Source organism: Haemorhous mexicanus, chromosome 24 (genome assembly GCF_027477595.1).
Source record: "Haemorhous mexicanus isolate bHaeMex1 chromosome 24, bHaeMex1.pri, whole genome shotgun sequence".
NCBI classification, from domain to species: Eukaryota; Metazoa; Chordata; class Aves; order Passeriformes; family Fringillidae; genus Haemorhous; species Haemorhous mexicanus.
In genome coordinates this window covers 7,520,453-7,535,713 of record NC_082364.1, presented here as the reverse complement: position 1 = coordinate 7,535,713, position 15,261 = coordinate 7,520,453, and the positions used below count along the sequence as shown (strand labels likewise).

The 15,261-nt window shown below is 54.7% G+C and overlaps 1 protein-coding gene across 1 annotated transcript; it reads left to right on the top strand.

Annotated features, from left to right (window-relative positions):
* The first annotated feature begins 4,320 nt into the window (after positions 1 to 4,320).
* On the top strand, positions 4,321 to 15,124 carry LOC132338002 (5-hydroxytryptamine receptor 3A-like). The gene is made up of 9 exons (XM_059867115.1): positions 4,321 to 4,453; positions 10,479 to 10,642; positions 10,768 to 10,812; positions 11,147 to 11,256; positions 11,820 to 11,989; positions 12,208 to 12,368; positions 12,606 to 12,816; positions 12,949 to 13,182; positions 13,256 to 15,124. Exons 1-9 carry the CDS (start codon positions 4,387 to 4,389, stop codon positions 13,552 to 13,554), a joined length of 1,461 nt encoding a protein of 486 aa, XP_059723098.1. The 5' UTR covers positions 4,321 to 4,386; the 3' UTR covers positions 13,555 to 15,124.
* Positions 15,125 to 15,261: the final 137 nt, after the last annotated feature.

The following is a 15,261-nucleotide window of genomic DNA, read 5'->3' as shown; positions in this document are numbered from 1 at the left end:
AGCAATAAAACACCCCTCTCCTTTGTGGTCCTGTATCTGGCAGGTGTCCGCCCGTGCTGCCCGGTGCTGCCCGGCGGCTGGAGGAGGATGGACTGGGGTGCTCCAGGGCTGGATCCACCCCAGGGAAAACCGCGAGGAAAAGGCTCGAAACAACCAGAGGCCTGCGCCTGCTTTCTGCTCCAGCCAAACCCATGCTTTTTTGGGTCTGGGTGAACCAGCAGGGAATAGGCATTTCTCAGATTTGCTGAGCCAAAGGGCTCTGTGTTCTCGGCACAGCCCGTATTCTACTTTTCTCTTAACACAAGGGTACTGAAATGGAGATGTCCCAGCAAGGGCCCCCGGAGCTGTGCAGGATCCAGGTGTGTGTGTGCAGACCCCGCGCTGTCAGCAGTGCAGCTGTTGGACCTGCTGATGGGATGTGGCTCAGGCACTGGGCAGCTTGGCTCCACCTGATGGGGCTCAGCTCTCTTGGGGGAAACTGGTGAAAAACTGTCCTCCTGCATCATCAGGAATTGTCATTTGCAATCGTCAGCCTGGGTTTGTCCACACTGGGCTCTGAAGCTCCTGCGACACTGATGGCATTGGCATTTCCAGCAGAGCTGTGGCACTGCACGAGGAAGGGGACAGTAGGGTCAGACAGTGCCACTGCCACACCCTGGTTGCCACTTCTCCCGTGAAATTCACCGAGCTGGGTGGGCATCTCCCACACTTGGATTTGTCCTGGGCAGTCTCAGACTGTCCCTTGCCTTTTGTTTTGGGAGAGGTGTGGGACCTCACTGTGGACTGTTCTGAGATTGTCTCCGTTTCCTGGTTCTCACAGGTACTCCAGATGAGGAATTCAGGAGGCAAGAGGGAGGAGGTAGCAGTTTAGATAAGATGAAACTGTTGCCAATTTCCCTGATGTGCAAAGCAAAAACAAGACAACCAGTGATCCTTAAATGCAACAAAGTAAGAAATTCCACTGATTGTGGGAGCCTGCCTGGCTATTAACAGTGAGAGATAGGGAGGCAGTGCTGGGCACTGTGATTTTTGCTCTGGGACCCTCATGCACTGCAGAGGGAATGGTGCTATACCCAAACTTCATTGCTTAGGTAAGGGTCCCCAGGATTTTCCTACTTTAAAAAAACTATTAACCATAAAAATTCTGAATTTCCCTGTCACAAAGATAAACTGAGACCCGTATTTTTAGCTCCAGGTTTGCTCAGGCTGTGTTTAATGTTTAGCATCCTGATTAATGCTGTGATAATTAACTAGGGTGTAGAACAATTTGTTTGCAGCGTTAAAGTGCAGTCACAGCACTGTTACATCCAAGATAATTTACTAGGGGGAGATTGTACGCTGTCAGAGCAAGCTGCAGACATGCCCTCTCCTTCCATGTCCTGAGATTGGGCTCAGCCTGTGACTCATAGCTGCTGTCCCACACAGCATCAGCCAGATCTCCTTCGTTAACAGCAATGGGCTCCAAATACCTTCATGTATTATTACCTGCTTTTAGTGGTAATGAAACAGTGGCAGAATATTGCAAACATCTGAAGGGTGTCTAATGAAAGAGAGGACTTGAAAGGAAAGTGCTCTCATCCCTTCTCCGGGGATTTAAAGGCATTGGGCTCCTTCACTGGGTGAGGATGGGCTTGGCAGCTGGAATGGGCAATTTTTGGCTTCTCCAAGGACCAAGAAGTTTGCACCCATGGGACAAAACTACCAGCATCCCTATGTGAAATTAAATTAGCCAAGGGCACCGCACTGAGCAGCTGTTCATGGCATTTGGTCTGTGCTTGGATCTTGGAGCTGCACAAGGTGAGTGCCAGAGCAGAGATGCTGTGTGTCCCCCTGGCCCTCTGCAGTGACCCGGGGGTGCCAGCAAGGCTGAGCCGCCCGCAGGACCGCTGCCCTGGGAGCATGGCCCCGTGGGAGCGGGGCTGCTGAGGGCCCGGCCGTGCCCGTGCCGGCAGCCCTGCCTGCCTGCGGTGTTCGTTTCATGTCTCGCAGCGTTAAATCATAGCAGACATGCAATTCGGGCAGCATGAGCCTCCGTAATGGGCGGCCTCGGGTGCGTGATGGGGCCGGGGCCATCAGGCAGCTGTGCTGCCAGGGCTCCTCGCTGATGCTTTATTGTTTTTGACGCTCCAAACGCGCTCTGAAAGGCGAGCACTGGCAGCCTGGAGGAGAGCTGCTTCCCTCTCCTGCCCGCTCCGCACCGGCAAACACCACAATTGAGGCCTCCCTCTCTGCTCCCACTGCGGTCCCCAGCCTGGCCACAACACCCCATCTTGTGCAGAGCCCAGCCATGCTCCTGCCACAGCTGCACAGCCCCCAGCACATTCCATGGCATGGGGTGGGAGCTGCCAAAGGACTCTAGTGCATAATGCTGCACACCTCAGACTTGGGATGAGCTCAGGTTGGGGTGAGGAAGGAATGCGGAGCATCACTTGTGCCATCACATGTTGGGGATCTTGTGCTTGTGCCCCTGTGCTCCCCCCAGCCTCTGAGATTGCTGCTCTGGGCTAAATACCTGCTTGCCCAGACAGGAAACCTGCTCGCTGCGTGGCTGCTCCAGGAGGGAGGCCTGAGTGCCCGTCCATCCCAGTGCAGGGATGCTGCTGTGCCTGCAGAGTGGCTGCAGTGGGGCCTGCAGAGATGCTGCCTTGCCTGGCTGCAGCGGGGCCTGGATGGGACGCAGGGCTGAGCTGTGGGAAGCCCCAGGCACTGAGCACTTTGATTCCCAGAAAAGCAATTACCATGCAGCAGATTACAGGGCTAATAAAATCCCATTATGCTATTTCGGAGAGTAAATCTGATCTGGGTGCTGCCGATTGCTATCAGCCGTCCCACAGAATGTCCCGCAAGAGCCCCCTGCGTGCGCGTAACGCGAGCCTACAGTAGATCACGCTAATTAGATATCCAGTAACAGGAGGGCTGGTAGGAACTACATTAAAATCTCTTTAAGATGAAGATGTAAAACCCAAGGGAGAAAATTCAGAGTTAATGATGCTGCGGCTCCACTGGAGCAGTCCACACCCCCTTGGCCTCATCCTGCCGGCTGCAGAGCAGGAGGCTGTAGGGGAGGGGGCAGAGCAGGGCACAGTCCCCAGCACCGTGGTGGCGCTGCCCGTGATTTTCATTACCCAGATTCAATAAGGGGAGAGCGCTATGAGCTGCTGGCGCTCCCTGGGAGGTGACTTGCCAGCCACTAACGGAGCCGAGAAATCAAATTAGCCCCAGCTCTGCTCTCGCTCTCTCCCTGACACCGCTGTTGGCAGCCAACAGGGAGTTCATCAGGGCCCCGCACTAATTCTTATCTCGTTTAAGTGACTCCATGCCGGCATCTGATGCAATTTGCTCTACGCCACTGCCGCAGGCTTTGGTCCCTGGCCGCCGCTTCCCCAGGATTTCCAGCAGCTGGCAGCTTTGTGGGGGCATAGGCACCTGCAACACACACAAGCACAGTGTAGACATACAGGAATACAGAAGGTTATAGAGGCTTAGGGTTGAGGGGAAGCTCCTCTGCCAGGCAGAGGGACACTGCTCAGCCCAAGGCTCTGATGCTGTGACATGGAGGGATGGATGTGCAGCCTGAGCAGGGCACCCATGCATGGGTGGGCACCGAGGGCCTTTTGACTCTCAGTAATACCTGACCAGGCTTTGCTTCTAGTCTTGTTCGCCCCAAGGCATTAAATATTTTGGGAAACTGAAAACAATAGGAAGAACTTTGTTTGCTGAAATTTACAACAAATGCAAATTTCTGTGGTGAAAACGGACTCCAGCGTAGGTGCAGGTCAGAGGTGTTGAGGGAAAGCTGCTGCCCCAGGCAGGGGTGCCATGTCTGCACATGCTGCCCCCACCTGCGACTGTCAGAGCCACTGTCAGAGGGACAGACCCACCTGCCGCAGGGTGTGGAGGGGAGCCCGGTACATCCAGAGCTCCCCTCTCCCCTGCTGGTGGAAACCCACCCTGTGTCAATGGCATGTCCCTGGGCAAGATCCCCTCCCCTGCCTCTCAGATGGTTTCCCCGTCTCTCCGATGCTGAGGGTCTCCTGGCTCAGCCCTGGCATCTGCAGTGCCCTCTCTCCCCATCGCGCCTCTCACCGCACATGGTGCTGGTACCCCAAAACCCGCTTTGTCACAAGCAGACACATGGGCAAAGGACGGGGAAGCTCTTTTGAAGCTGGGCGAGGGTGGGGGATGGCTGGGTGTGCCCCACTCGCATCCTCCTGCAGCATTTTATCCTCCCAGCCTGAAACTTGATGCAGCGGGAGAGGCTGATCGCGAGATTAATTGGGCGTTCTCAAAAACCCGACGGCGGGGGGAAAGCCACACGAGTGCCGCCTGCCTCCCTGCTCCGCTCAGTCCTCCGCCGAGCGGGCGGCGGCTGCAGCCGGCAGATCCATGGTGCCCACGGCTCTCGGGGCACTCCTGGCCCTGCTGCCGCTGGCCGCGACGCTACAGAGCCCAGGTAAGGCGAGGGCCCCGTGGGCAGGGCTGGGGACTGAGGCGGAGCGGGCTGCTCCCGCACGGAGCAGCACCTTCCCAGCACCTGAGCCGCGCTGAGGGGCAGGCAAAGGCTGATCTTTAGGGAGACCTTCGTGCTACCGGGAGGTGACATACCTGGGAGAGGCTGGAGAGTTCCGGTGCAGAGCCTGGAGGTGCGTCCTGCCTAGGTAACACTGGCAGCAAGGTGACATAGCCTTAGAACCAGCTCTGCTCTGTGGGGTCTTGAGGTGCTCTGGAGCTGTGCTGAAAGGACAGAGAGAGACACGGGGGTCTCCTGCCTGCACTCCACTGCCTGAGAGATGCTGCCTGAGCCCCCTGCCTGGTGAAGGACTTTCTCCAATATAATGTTTAGTCCCCCCTCATAACCTGGAGCTGGGTTTTGGGCATGATGCTGTGCCTATAGTTTGCAATTGCAGCTCTGTGTAGTGCAAAATTGACAGCCAACGTATTTCCTTGTTATTCCAGTATTATTTTCTCATCTAATGTTCCTGGGAAATAGCACAAAAATTCTTGAGCTGTTTTGCACCAGCCCAGCTGAGTGTTCAGCCGGCTATTGACTCAAATCTCTGGATAGGTCATGTAGCTCCTGTCACCCAGCTCCCACTGTTAGCACATCTCAGGTGGCAGAAAAGGAGCGGGGGCAGTGACACGCTCACCCTGGCAGTGCTGGCCAGGAGGCAGGAAGGGCTGTGCACCCAGATCCTGGCTGTGCTAGGGCTGTGCCAGGGTTGTGCCGAGTTGCACCAGGTGAGTTGCTGGCACAACCCTGGCACTGCTTTGGGCTGGGCCTCCAGCATGGTGCCTGGAGCAGAGGCAAAGAGCATCTGAGGTTAACCCAGCCCAGTCCTCCCTCTGCAAAGCCATTTCCCTGCTGCCAAAGCATCCTGATGCAGATATGGGTGGTGTGGATGTGAGGAGAAGGTGTCATGAGGAGTGCCAGCGCGAGCCAGCTGCCACCAGCTGCAGCAGGAAAGGTCACTTGGCCCAAGCTGTGGTGATAGCAGCAGCTGTATTTCCTCCCCTCATCCTAATTGCTGCCTCTCCCCCCATCTCAGTGCCTCCCCACATCTCATGCCTGCCTGGGTGAGCATCATGCACCTGTCTGGCTCCCCAGTACTACCACTCATGAGCAATGTCAGAGGGGCTGAGGCTGTTGCTTTTTCTTTTTTGTAGCTTAAAATAGAGATTAAAATTCCCTTCCACTAGTTTTTCCCAAATTCCCATAGATCTATTCCAATTAGTCTCTTCCATTATGCTGGAATTGGACTCTGGGCCTGGGTGTGCTGCAGAGCACAGCCACTAGTGTAGCACTGCTGCCCTGGCCCAGCCATGGCATTCCAGGTGCCTGGCAGTGAGGACATGGTGCTGAAAGCAATTTGCCCTCACCTGATGCTGCTGGCACCAGTGAAGGGACTGTTTTCACAGGAAGCAAACACCAAGATACCTAATAAATGAATTTAGCATCCTGCTTCATCTCTACCCTTCACCATCTCCACCTGCTGAGCAAAGAAATGCCCCTGGAGGGGGCGAATGGTATGAAACTTTCCCAGGGGCAGTGTGTCCTTCGTGGTTCCCTGCTACCACTGTCCTGGCACTTGTCCAGAGAGGTGAGGGCTGGCAGCTGTGCCCTCTGAGGCTGGGGAAGGTCACAGTGCTGACGACCTGCACGGCACAGGATATCAGTAACATATTAGGTGATGGTTCTGCTGTCCAGGCTTGTTTCCCATCAGGATGCTCCTATTTAGGTTGGATGGGAAACCCCAACTGGTAAGTGGGGGCAGGCAGTTGTGAGCACCCCTCAGCCCATGGCACACCCCAGGGGGAGCAGCCTCCCTCCGTGGCCCCCTCCCTTTCTGTCGGAGAAGGGAGACTCGGACACCAGGTGGCCATCAGCAAGTCTCAATTTATTAGCATTATCCTCATGATTAAATACACTAGTTAATCAGCTCATGCATATTGCAAAATCATAGCTCCTTATTGGTTAGGCTGCATTTTTCGTCATTGCGAGTTATCACTAACAACTTCTACATTCCTGTAGTTAAGCAACAATTTCTGTTCCACGTTCGCATCTCTTTTTGCACATTCTTATAAAGCTTCTTTGTTCTCAAGGGAAACTTTGCCCTTGGAGCTACCCTTGGCCTAAATATCTCTCAGCACTATCAAGTCAGCCTGACCATGGCCCTTCTCTTCAAGCCAGCCCTGCACAAAACTCTCCACACTTCCCCCGTTTTCTTTTTGGGCAAGAAGGGTTGCATGTTTTTCAAAAAGGCTGTCTGTAAATGCTCTAATCCGTGCTAATATACACTGCAATATACAAGGCCCAAAAAGCAAAATACATATTATAATAAGCAAAGGTCCTGCAAACATCATAATTAAGCTCTTAAGCCAGCCAGCAATTCCCAAGGAGCTCAGCCAAGCATCAAAAGGATTTGAATTAACAGTAAGTTTCTTCATGTTGTCGTGCAACAGTTGTAACTTTTTATGAATTGACTCTGAATGACTGGATAAGTTAAGGCAACACATGCCCTCAAAATCCTCGCACCCGTGTCCATGGGCCAAAAGCAAAAAATCTATTGCGGCACGATTTTGTAGTAGCTGATGTCTCACATTGTCGACATCAGTCACCAGTTCACCCAATATTTCAGAAGTAATATTAATTTGTTTTCCTGTCCAACAGGCCAATTTTTTCAATTGTGTGATTGCATGTGCTGCAGTTACCCCTGGTGTCAATAATGAGGCAATGATAGTTGTTGGTCTGTTCCACAGTTCTACCCCGTCATTACATTCCTTCCCCAGTTGGTGTACATCACGCCTAGCTCGTCTGGTCCTCTGTGTCTTGTTCTGAACTATCGTGATACTGGGAGCAAAAAGTGTTAGTTTGCCAAGGTAACAGGGACCTCCTACTGAAAGACCAGGCTTTCCTGCCCATGCCCTATCTCCACAAATTAAAAATATCCCTGACTTCTTTTTAATCACAAAAATAGGAGTGTTCCATGGACTAGTGGATAGTTGTAAATGTCCTTGTTGAAATTGCTCCTCCACTAGTTTATGTGCTTGTAGCAAACTTTCCCTTTTTAAAGGCCATTGCTTAACCATTACAGGGGTATTTGTAGTCCATGTAAGTGGAATTGGGAAAGTCCAAGCAATGGCAATTACCCCAAAGGGTGCTCATTTGATAATACAACCCCAAGTTGTGCTAACACGTCTCTCCCAATTAAACAGTGTACTGTGGGTGGCAAGGTGACTATTGACAAAACTGTGACCAATTGTTGGTCCTCTATCGCCACTGTCACTGGAGGTGTTTTTCGGGCTAGGGTAAATCCTCCTATTCCTGTAACTGTATCCGTGGTATCCTTGGTAGGCCAGTCCTTCGGCCATTTATCCGGGGAGATAATGCTGGTATCCGCTCCTGTATCTAATAAGCCCCAAAGTTCAATTGTATTTCCTGCATAGGTTATTTTCACCTTCTTTTTGGGTCTGCTGTGCAAGTCCATTGTGAGCATTGCTAAACCAGAGGATCCAAAACCTTGGTTACCGCGAGGGGTCTGTTGCAATGGTTGCACTCCCCTATTAAGCTGTGGAAGTGGTATAAATTGTGCAATGCGTTGTCCTGCCTCAATCGTTAGCGGTGGAAAGGGAGTGTAAGCCATAATTTGTATTTGTCCTTGATAATCCGCATCAATCACACCGGGTAACACAAACAGTCCCATTATAGAAACCGAAGATCGTCCCAGCAACAGTCCTCCATAAGGTTGTCCTTCAATTTTTATAGGGCCATATATTCCAGTGGGGATTTTAGTGGGCCGTGTCGTCATCAGGGTGACTTTTACTGCTGCTGCCAAGTCGAGTCCCAAGCTCCCTGTTGTTGCTGGTTGAAGACAGGAGGTGGCGCTGATGTCACGGCAGCGACTTGTGTCTGGGCGCGGCTGCCATTCGGATGTTGCTGGAGCCACGGTGGAAGCACGGAGAGGAGCAAGAGCTGCAAGCACTTGTGATTGTGTGGATTCTGCCTGTTTCTGCAACCCTAGTCCTAGTTCCTTAATAACACTAACTAAAAAAGCCTGCGAGCCCGTCGGTTGCAAAGCCATCCTCTCTAAAGCTTCCTCTATGGTCCAGTTGGCACCCAAAGTCGCTAACACCTTTTTAGTGGACTCATTGCTATTTTGCAAAGCACACTGTTTAAGTAATGCCCCGCGCATATACTCTGGCACTCCTGCTCTCTCAATAGCTGCAGCAGCTTTGTCTATAAAACTTCCAAATGATTCCTCGCGTCCCTGCTTAATTCCCATATACATAGGTATTCCTGAGCTATCCTTCACTTGTTCCATAGCGAGCCGCACCAACCTCATCGCTTCTCTAACCTTATCTGGACCCATTATCATTTGGGCTTCGGTCCTTCGATAGTGCCCAACCCCCATTAATTCCTCCAGCGTAACTCCCTGTAACGGGTCTCCTGGTCCCCTCTGTACCGCTAAGGCTTCATTAACACGTCCGTGCCAGTGTGCATTAAATAACAGCTGCTGATGTTGTGTAAATATCAACTTCACAATGCTCCGCAAGTCATTGGGAAGCAGCAACTGTGTATCAAACAAATAGTCGAGCATTTGCTTAGCGGGCTCACTCTTAAATCCAAACTGACTAACTGTCTGCCGCAACTGAGCCAACAATTTCCAATCCAAGGGTGAATACGTTCCCAATTGCACCGGCTGTCCCTGTTGGTCCACCCCCTGAGTGTACACCACGGGAAATGCCCATTCTCTTGCTGCATCTACCTCCGCCTCCTCTCCCGTTTCCAGCCCGTGCTTAGCCAGGGTATTCCATGCCTCCCTCCGCTGCCGAGCCATCTCCCCCCACAGGTCGCTAAGCGCCCCAGGGACAGGTTCTGGCTCCGAGGAGGTTGCTTTTGGAATGTCGCACCCTGAGGTATTTATGGGCTGTAACAAAGTATCCGGAATCTCACTCGCGGGAGGCGCAGAGGGCTGCAAGCCGCTCAAATCCGGACATTTCTCGGGCCCCCCAGGGAGAGGTATCACGACTTGCGAAATGCCAGGTGCTCGAGGTTCACTGTCTGACCCATACTGAGCATTCCTCTTATGTGCCTCAACTGCTTCCCTAGCTGCTCTCTTTTCTGATTCTTGCTTCAACAGTGTATTATGCACTACTCTCCAGACCTTCCCTAGCTTTTTTGCCGTCTTATCGTCCTCCAAAACTGCGTCCCACAATACATCTCCTAACTTACGCCATTCTGTAAGCTCATGTACCGTGTGCGGATTTAAAAAACAACCTTTCGCATATCCCCAAGCTAACAGCCCCGGGAGTTCCTTTTTTAAATCTATTTCTTTTACCCCCCTCCTATCTAAGTGGAAAATAAATAAATCATATGCTGCTTGCCTGTCCATTGTATCGTCAGCGCTGTTGCAACTCTCCGGCTTCGGCAGCACGTATGGCCCAGGACCACCGCTGTAGCTCCTGGGGGTGTCTTCCCTACGTCGTTTGACACCGACCCGGTTGCGTCGGGCCCCAACGCTACTTCACCGACCGTGGCACGTTCTCCCCTGTTTTCTTTTTAAAAGCGACAGGGGCACGTCGGGGTCAACCATTTGTCGGAGAAGGGAGACTCGGACACCAGGTGGCCATCAGCAAGTCTCAATTTATTAGCATTATCCTCATGATTAAATACACTAGTTAATCAGCTCATGCATATTGCAAAATCATAGCTCCTTATTGGTTAGGCTGCATTTTTCGTCATTGCGAGTTATCACTAACAACTTCTACATTCCTGTAGTTAAGCAACAATTTCTGTTCCACGTTCGCATCTCTTTTTGCACATTCTTATAAAGCTTCTTTGTTCTCAAGGGAAACTTTGCCCTTGGAGCTACCCTTGGCCTAAATATCTCTCAGCACTATCAAGTCAGCCTGACCATGGCCCTTCTCTTCAAGCCAGCCCTGCACAAAACTCTCCACACCTTTCCCTCTCTGCTGAGCAGGTACCCCGCGCGGGGGCGGGACGCCGGAGCCGTCCGAGCCCGCCATGCGCCGCCTGTCCCACCACCTCCTGGCCCACTACCAGAAGGGCACCCGGCCTGTGCGGGACTGGCGAACGACCACCACTGTGGCCATCGACATCATGGTCTATGCCATCCTCAGCGTGGTGAGTCCTCTGCTCCCACTGCGCAGGGAGGGGAATGGTACCCGGCGTGCAGCATCCTGCCAGCATGCTCTGCCCATCTTCCAGAGTGTCAGTGCCCTGCTCTGACACCATTCTCATCTTCACAGGATGAGAAGGACCAAGTGCTGACCACCTACATCTGGTACAGGCAGGTGAGGAGCCACGAAACCTCACCCCTTCCCTGCTGGCCCCCCTCGGGGTCCAGCACCCCCAAACCCCCATGTTTTCCTGTGAGAGAAGTGTGCAATCCTTCAGGAGAGCAGTGGGGGTAAACGCATCCTGGGGGCTGGCGAGACCTCTGCAGCACGTGAACCTCAAGGCTCAGCTTTCACGCTCCCTGGTTTGCACTTGTTTGGATGTTGTGCAAGCTGAAGGATTATTCTTCCCTCCCTCCCATGGGTGGGAGGCTTGCTTGGTGCTAGCCTGGGGTATGTGTGCTGGCAGAGTGGAAGGACCTCACCCAAGTCCCCTCTCCATTGTCCCCAGCACTGGACAGATGAGTTCCTCAAGTGGGACCCAGCTCGCTTCGACAACCTGACGCAGATCTCCCTCCCTGTGGAAAGCATCTGGGTGCCCGACATCCTCATCAATGAGTTGTGAGTGCAGCCGAGGTCTCGAGGGAGATGCACTGGGACTGGAACTCCTCACCCACCGAGGGCATGTACTGTGCCATGCTCTGTATTCCTGGCACAGAGCTGGCAGCCTCCCCACATGGGCAGTTGCAGATGGGGATTGGCTCTGCAGCTGGGCCATTTCCAATGCTGGCTAACCACAACCGTTGGTAATTACCCTCGCTGTGCTGGGGGTGAGATCCAGATATCGGGAGAAAGGCTTTGTGAAGGCAGTACAATGCCGGGGCAGCTGCAGAGCTGATGGCCCTTCCCATGGAGCTATCTGGTGTCCTTCCCACTCTGTGGGGATTTAAGGTGCTCCCAGTGCTTCCTGAGGGCTCTGGGACTTCTCGGGCTGGGAGAGGGCAGCAGTCTGGGCGGTGCAGAGGTGATGGGAGGCAAAAATGCCTGCAAGGGTATTACCAAAAAAGCAGAACAGGAGGCAAATCCCTGGGTCTTGGGCAGTTCCCCCCGAAATGCCACTTGGCAGAAGGAAGCCCTGCCCAGAGTGCTCTCCAGCCCACATCTCTGTCCCTCATGTCCCTCAGTGTGGATGTTGGAAAGTCCCCACACGTCCCCTACGTTTACGTCAGCCATCTCGGGGAGGTGCAGAACCTCAAACCCATCCAGGTGATGACTGCCTGCAGCCTGGACATCTACAACTTCCCCTTCGACGTCCAGAACTGCTCTCTCACCTTCACCAGCTGGCTGCACCACAGTGAGTGCCGAGCCGCCCACGGCTAGGGGTCCCGGGGGAGCGGGCAGGACCCGCGGGGCCGGAGCTCCGTGCAGGAGGCAGCTCGTCCCTCTAGATGGCCCCAGCGGACCGGGGAAGCGTGCGGGGCGGGCAGGCGCGCAGCCCGCTGTGCAGGTGCCGGCGGCTGCCGCCGCTTTGGGCGGGGTACCCGCAGTTCTCACCTCTCCTCCGCCCCCCAGTTCGTGATATCAACCTCTCGCTGTGGCGTCAGCCGGAGCTCGTCAAGTTCGACCGAAGTGTCTTCATGAACCAGGGCGAGTGGGAGCTGCTCTACGTGCTCAGCCACTTCCAGGAGTTCAGTGTCAAGAGCAGTGACAACTATGCTGAGATGAAGTTCTATGTAAGAGCCTTTGGCCACCGCCTTTCTCGGGGATGTGGCACGAGGGCAGGGACTTGCCCCATCCCTGTCGCTGCTCTGTGCTGCAGCTCCTGGCTGCAGGTGGGAGGCTCCTGCTAGTGAGCCTTCCTCTGGCTCACCTTAGTGCCCTCCACCATCCTCACCCGCCTCGGCAAAGAGCCACAGCAGCTGAAGGCCTCATTTCAACCCTTCACAGCCTTTTCTGTCTCTGTCCTGCAGGTAGTCATCCGGAGACGCCCCCTCTTCTACACCGTCAGCTTGCTGCTCCCCAGCATCTTCCTGATGGTTATGGACATTGTGGGCTTCTACCTACCTCCCCACAGTGGTGAGAGGGTCTCTTTCAAGATCACTCTCCTGCTGGGCTACTCGGTTTTCCTCATTATTGTATCCGACACATTGCCAGCCACTGCCGTCGGCACCCCGCTGATAGGTAGGGTGGTTCTCCTATCCACCTGCCACGTCAGTCACAGGCCGAGACCACAGGGCCCTGAGGGTTGAGCAGGGAGGATTGGCTCTGTGCACGAGCCTTTGCAGGTCACTCACCTCCCTGATGCCTCTGCAGGCATCTACTTTGTGGTGTGCATGGCACTGCTCGTCATCAGCCTGACAGAGACCATCCTGATTGTGTGCCTGGTGCACAAGCAAGACCTGCAGCCCCACGTCCCTGGGTGGGTGAAACACCTGCTGCTGGAAAGAGCCACCATCCTGCTCTGTGTCCGGGACAGGAAAAAATTCAGCCAAAGCAGGATGCAAACCTTGGACACGTCCAGGCAGGTGGAGAACAATGACAGCACAGGTAAGGGTGGCACAGAGAGGGCCAGTTCCCTGTCTAAATAGGTTTTTCACATTTGCTTCTCTTGATCCCTCAGCCAAGCCGACCCCCTATGTCTGTGAGGACCCCCGGGAATGCGGGGCAGTGGGGGGCACGAGGTCTGCACTGGCCTTTGCTGGCCGAGTGGAGGGCTCAGCAGCACTGCAGGAGGTCCTGCGTGAGACCATGGCAATCCGCCAGCTCCTGGAAAAACGGGAGGAATTCCGTGACCTCGCCCGGGAGTGGCTGCAAGTGGGCTACGTGTTGGATGTCCTGCTGTTCCGGGTGTACCTGGCTGCCGTCCTGGCTTACAGCATCACACTTGGCACCCTCTGGTCCGTGTGGAGGGATGCCTGAGCAGGGCCCGTTGCTCAGGGCGGGAGATGGGGGACCTCACTCTGGTGGGTTCTCCCTGGCTCTGGGACTCGCCAGTGTCTGTCGACCCAGGCAGGCGCATCCCTCACGTCCCTCAGCTCCGCAGCGGGAAGGCGGAGCTGAGTAGCAGCCCCCAGGACCCCACGTCTCTGCCCAAACCTCTCTCCATGCTTCCCCTGCCACCCCCGGGAGCGCCTCCGGCCCGGCCCGGCCACGGCCGCGGCTTCAGCACCGCGGACAGCGGCCCCGCCGCCCGGCCCCGCCGCCTCCCGACCCAGGGTCCCCTGGCATCGGGAGGGGTCCCCCCCGCTTCGGGGGACCCCACCGCCCAGGGGTCCGGCTGTCCTCGGCTCCCCCACCCCTTGCCCCGGCTGCTGCCTTTATATCGTACCCCTCACCCCGGGCACGCTTGCCCAGCAGATCCCCACCTCGCTTGTGCTCAGCAGTTTCAGCAAAGTGGGAGAGACCCCGTGTCCGGCCGCGGCCAAACCGCGATGGGAGCGAGGCTGACTCCGTGAGCATGCGATACTGGGAGAGATGCGCGGGGGCAGGACTGCCATCACAGCTGCAGTAGGTTCCAGCTCCCGCTGTCGTCTGCCCTTGTAAGGACAGAGGCACAAGGCGAAGAGGAAAGTGCTGCAGATGCCAAAAGGGCCCATCTCATGTTCTAGGAGCATCTCTGCATATGCAGGTGATGGGGGACAGGTGGGCTGACACCACCTGGCTCTCTTACATCTGCCCTCAAACCCACCAACCCCAGAGCAAGGCTCCCACTCACCATCTCAGAGCCATCACCTGCAGGAAAACTCACCTCTGAGTGACGGGGGCTGAGGACGGGTGGAGCGGGCTCCTGGCCCGCACTAATGCGCTGATGGTCTGTAAGTGGCTGCCTATTGATGAGGTGTCCAGTTAAAGAGTTCGTGAGACACTAAATCAGCCCATTGATCCTGCCGAGATCGATGGTGCTACAGACCTGATCAGTGCAGCGGGCAATTAACACCCTCTGGAATGAGCTGCCTTCATGTAACATCAAACGCTCCAACAGACAAATCCAATGGGGCTATTGACCCAGGCGTGCGATGCCACCCAGCCCCTGTGTTTGACGAGGGTACTGGGCAAGACTCCTAAGCCAGCCTTGCCATCTCTCTCCTGCCCACCGTGACCCTGATGTCCCCCAAGGCTGCACTGCAAGATGCTCATCTGTGCTGCTGTATCCCATTGAATGTTTTGGTCCCTGTCCTCCCTGTGCTAAGAAGCCATCATGCACCCAACCTAACCCCCCTCAAGAAGCTCAGCAGTCCTCTTCCCTGGAAGGAGAGGCTGCCTATCCTGGAGGAAAGATTGGTTCTCCCCTTGCCCTCTTGTTACTTTGGGAAGTGCTGCATGTGGGAAAAAGTTCCAGGCATCTGAGAGAAGCCTGGATTTTCCTCTTTAAAAAAAAAAAAATCAATAAATCTGAATCTAATCTCCTAATAAAGGTTTAATGAGGACATAATGTTGATGGAACAGAACATTGTTGCAGCATAATCGCTCCCAGCTGCTGTGCGAGCGTGCACACAAAGGCCCGGTCCTGCCGCGATTTCCCCGCTGTTGTAACAACGTCTTTGTGCCAGGCTGGGCTTTGCCTCCTGTCTTGTGGGGCGCTGCAGCCCGCAGGTTGTTCACAGCAGGACCACCTCTGCTTGCCCT

Coding starts and splice junctions, on each gene's coding strand:
- LOC132338002 (XM_059867115.1), top strand. CDS start 4,387: ATGGTGCCCACGGCTCTCGGGGCACTCCTGGCCCTGCTGCCGCTGGCC. Junction 10,643..10,767: donor TCTATGCCATCCTCAGCGTG/GTGAGTCCTCTG, acceptor TCATCTTCACAG/GATGAGAAGGACCAAGTGCT. Junction 10,813..11,146: donor CCTACATCTGGTACAGGCAG/GTGAGGAGCCAC, acceptor CATTGTCCCCAG/CACTGGACAGATGAGTTCCT.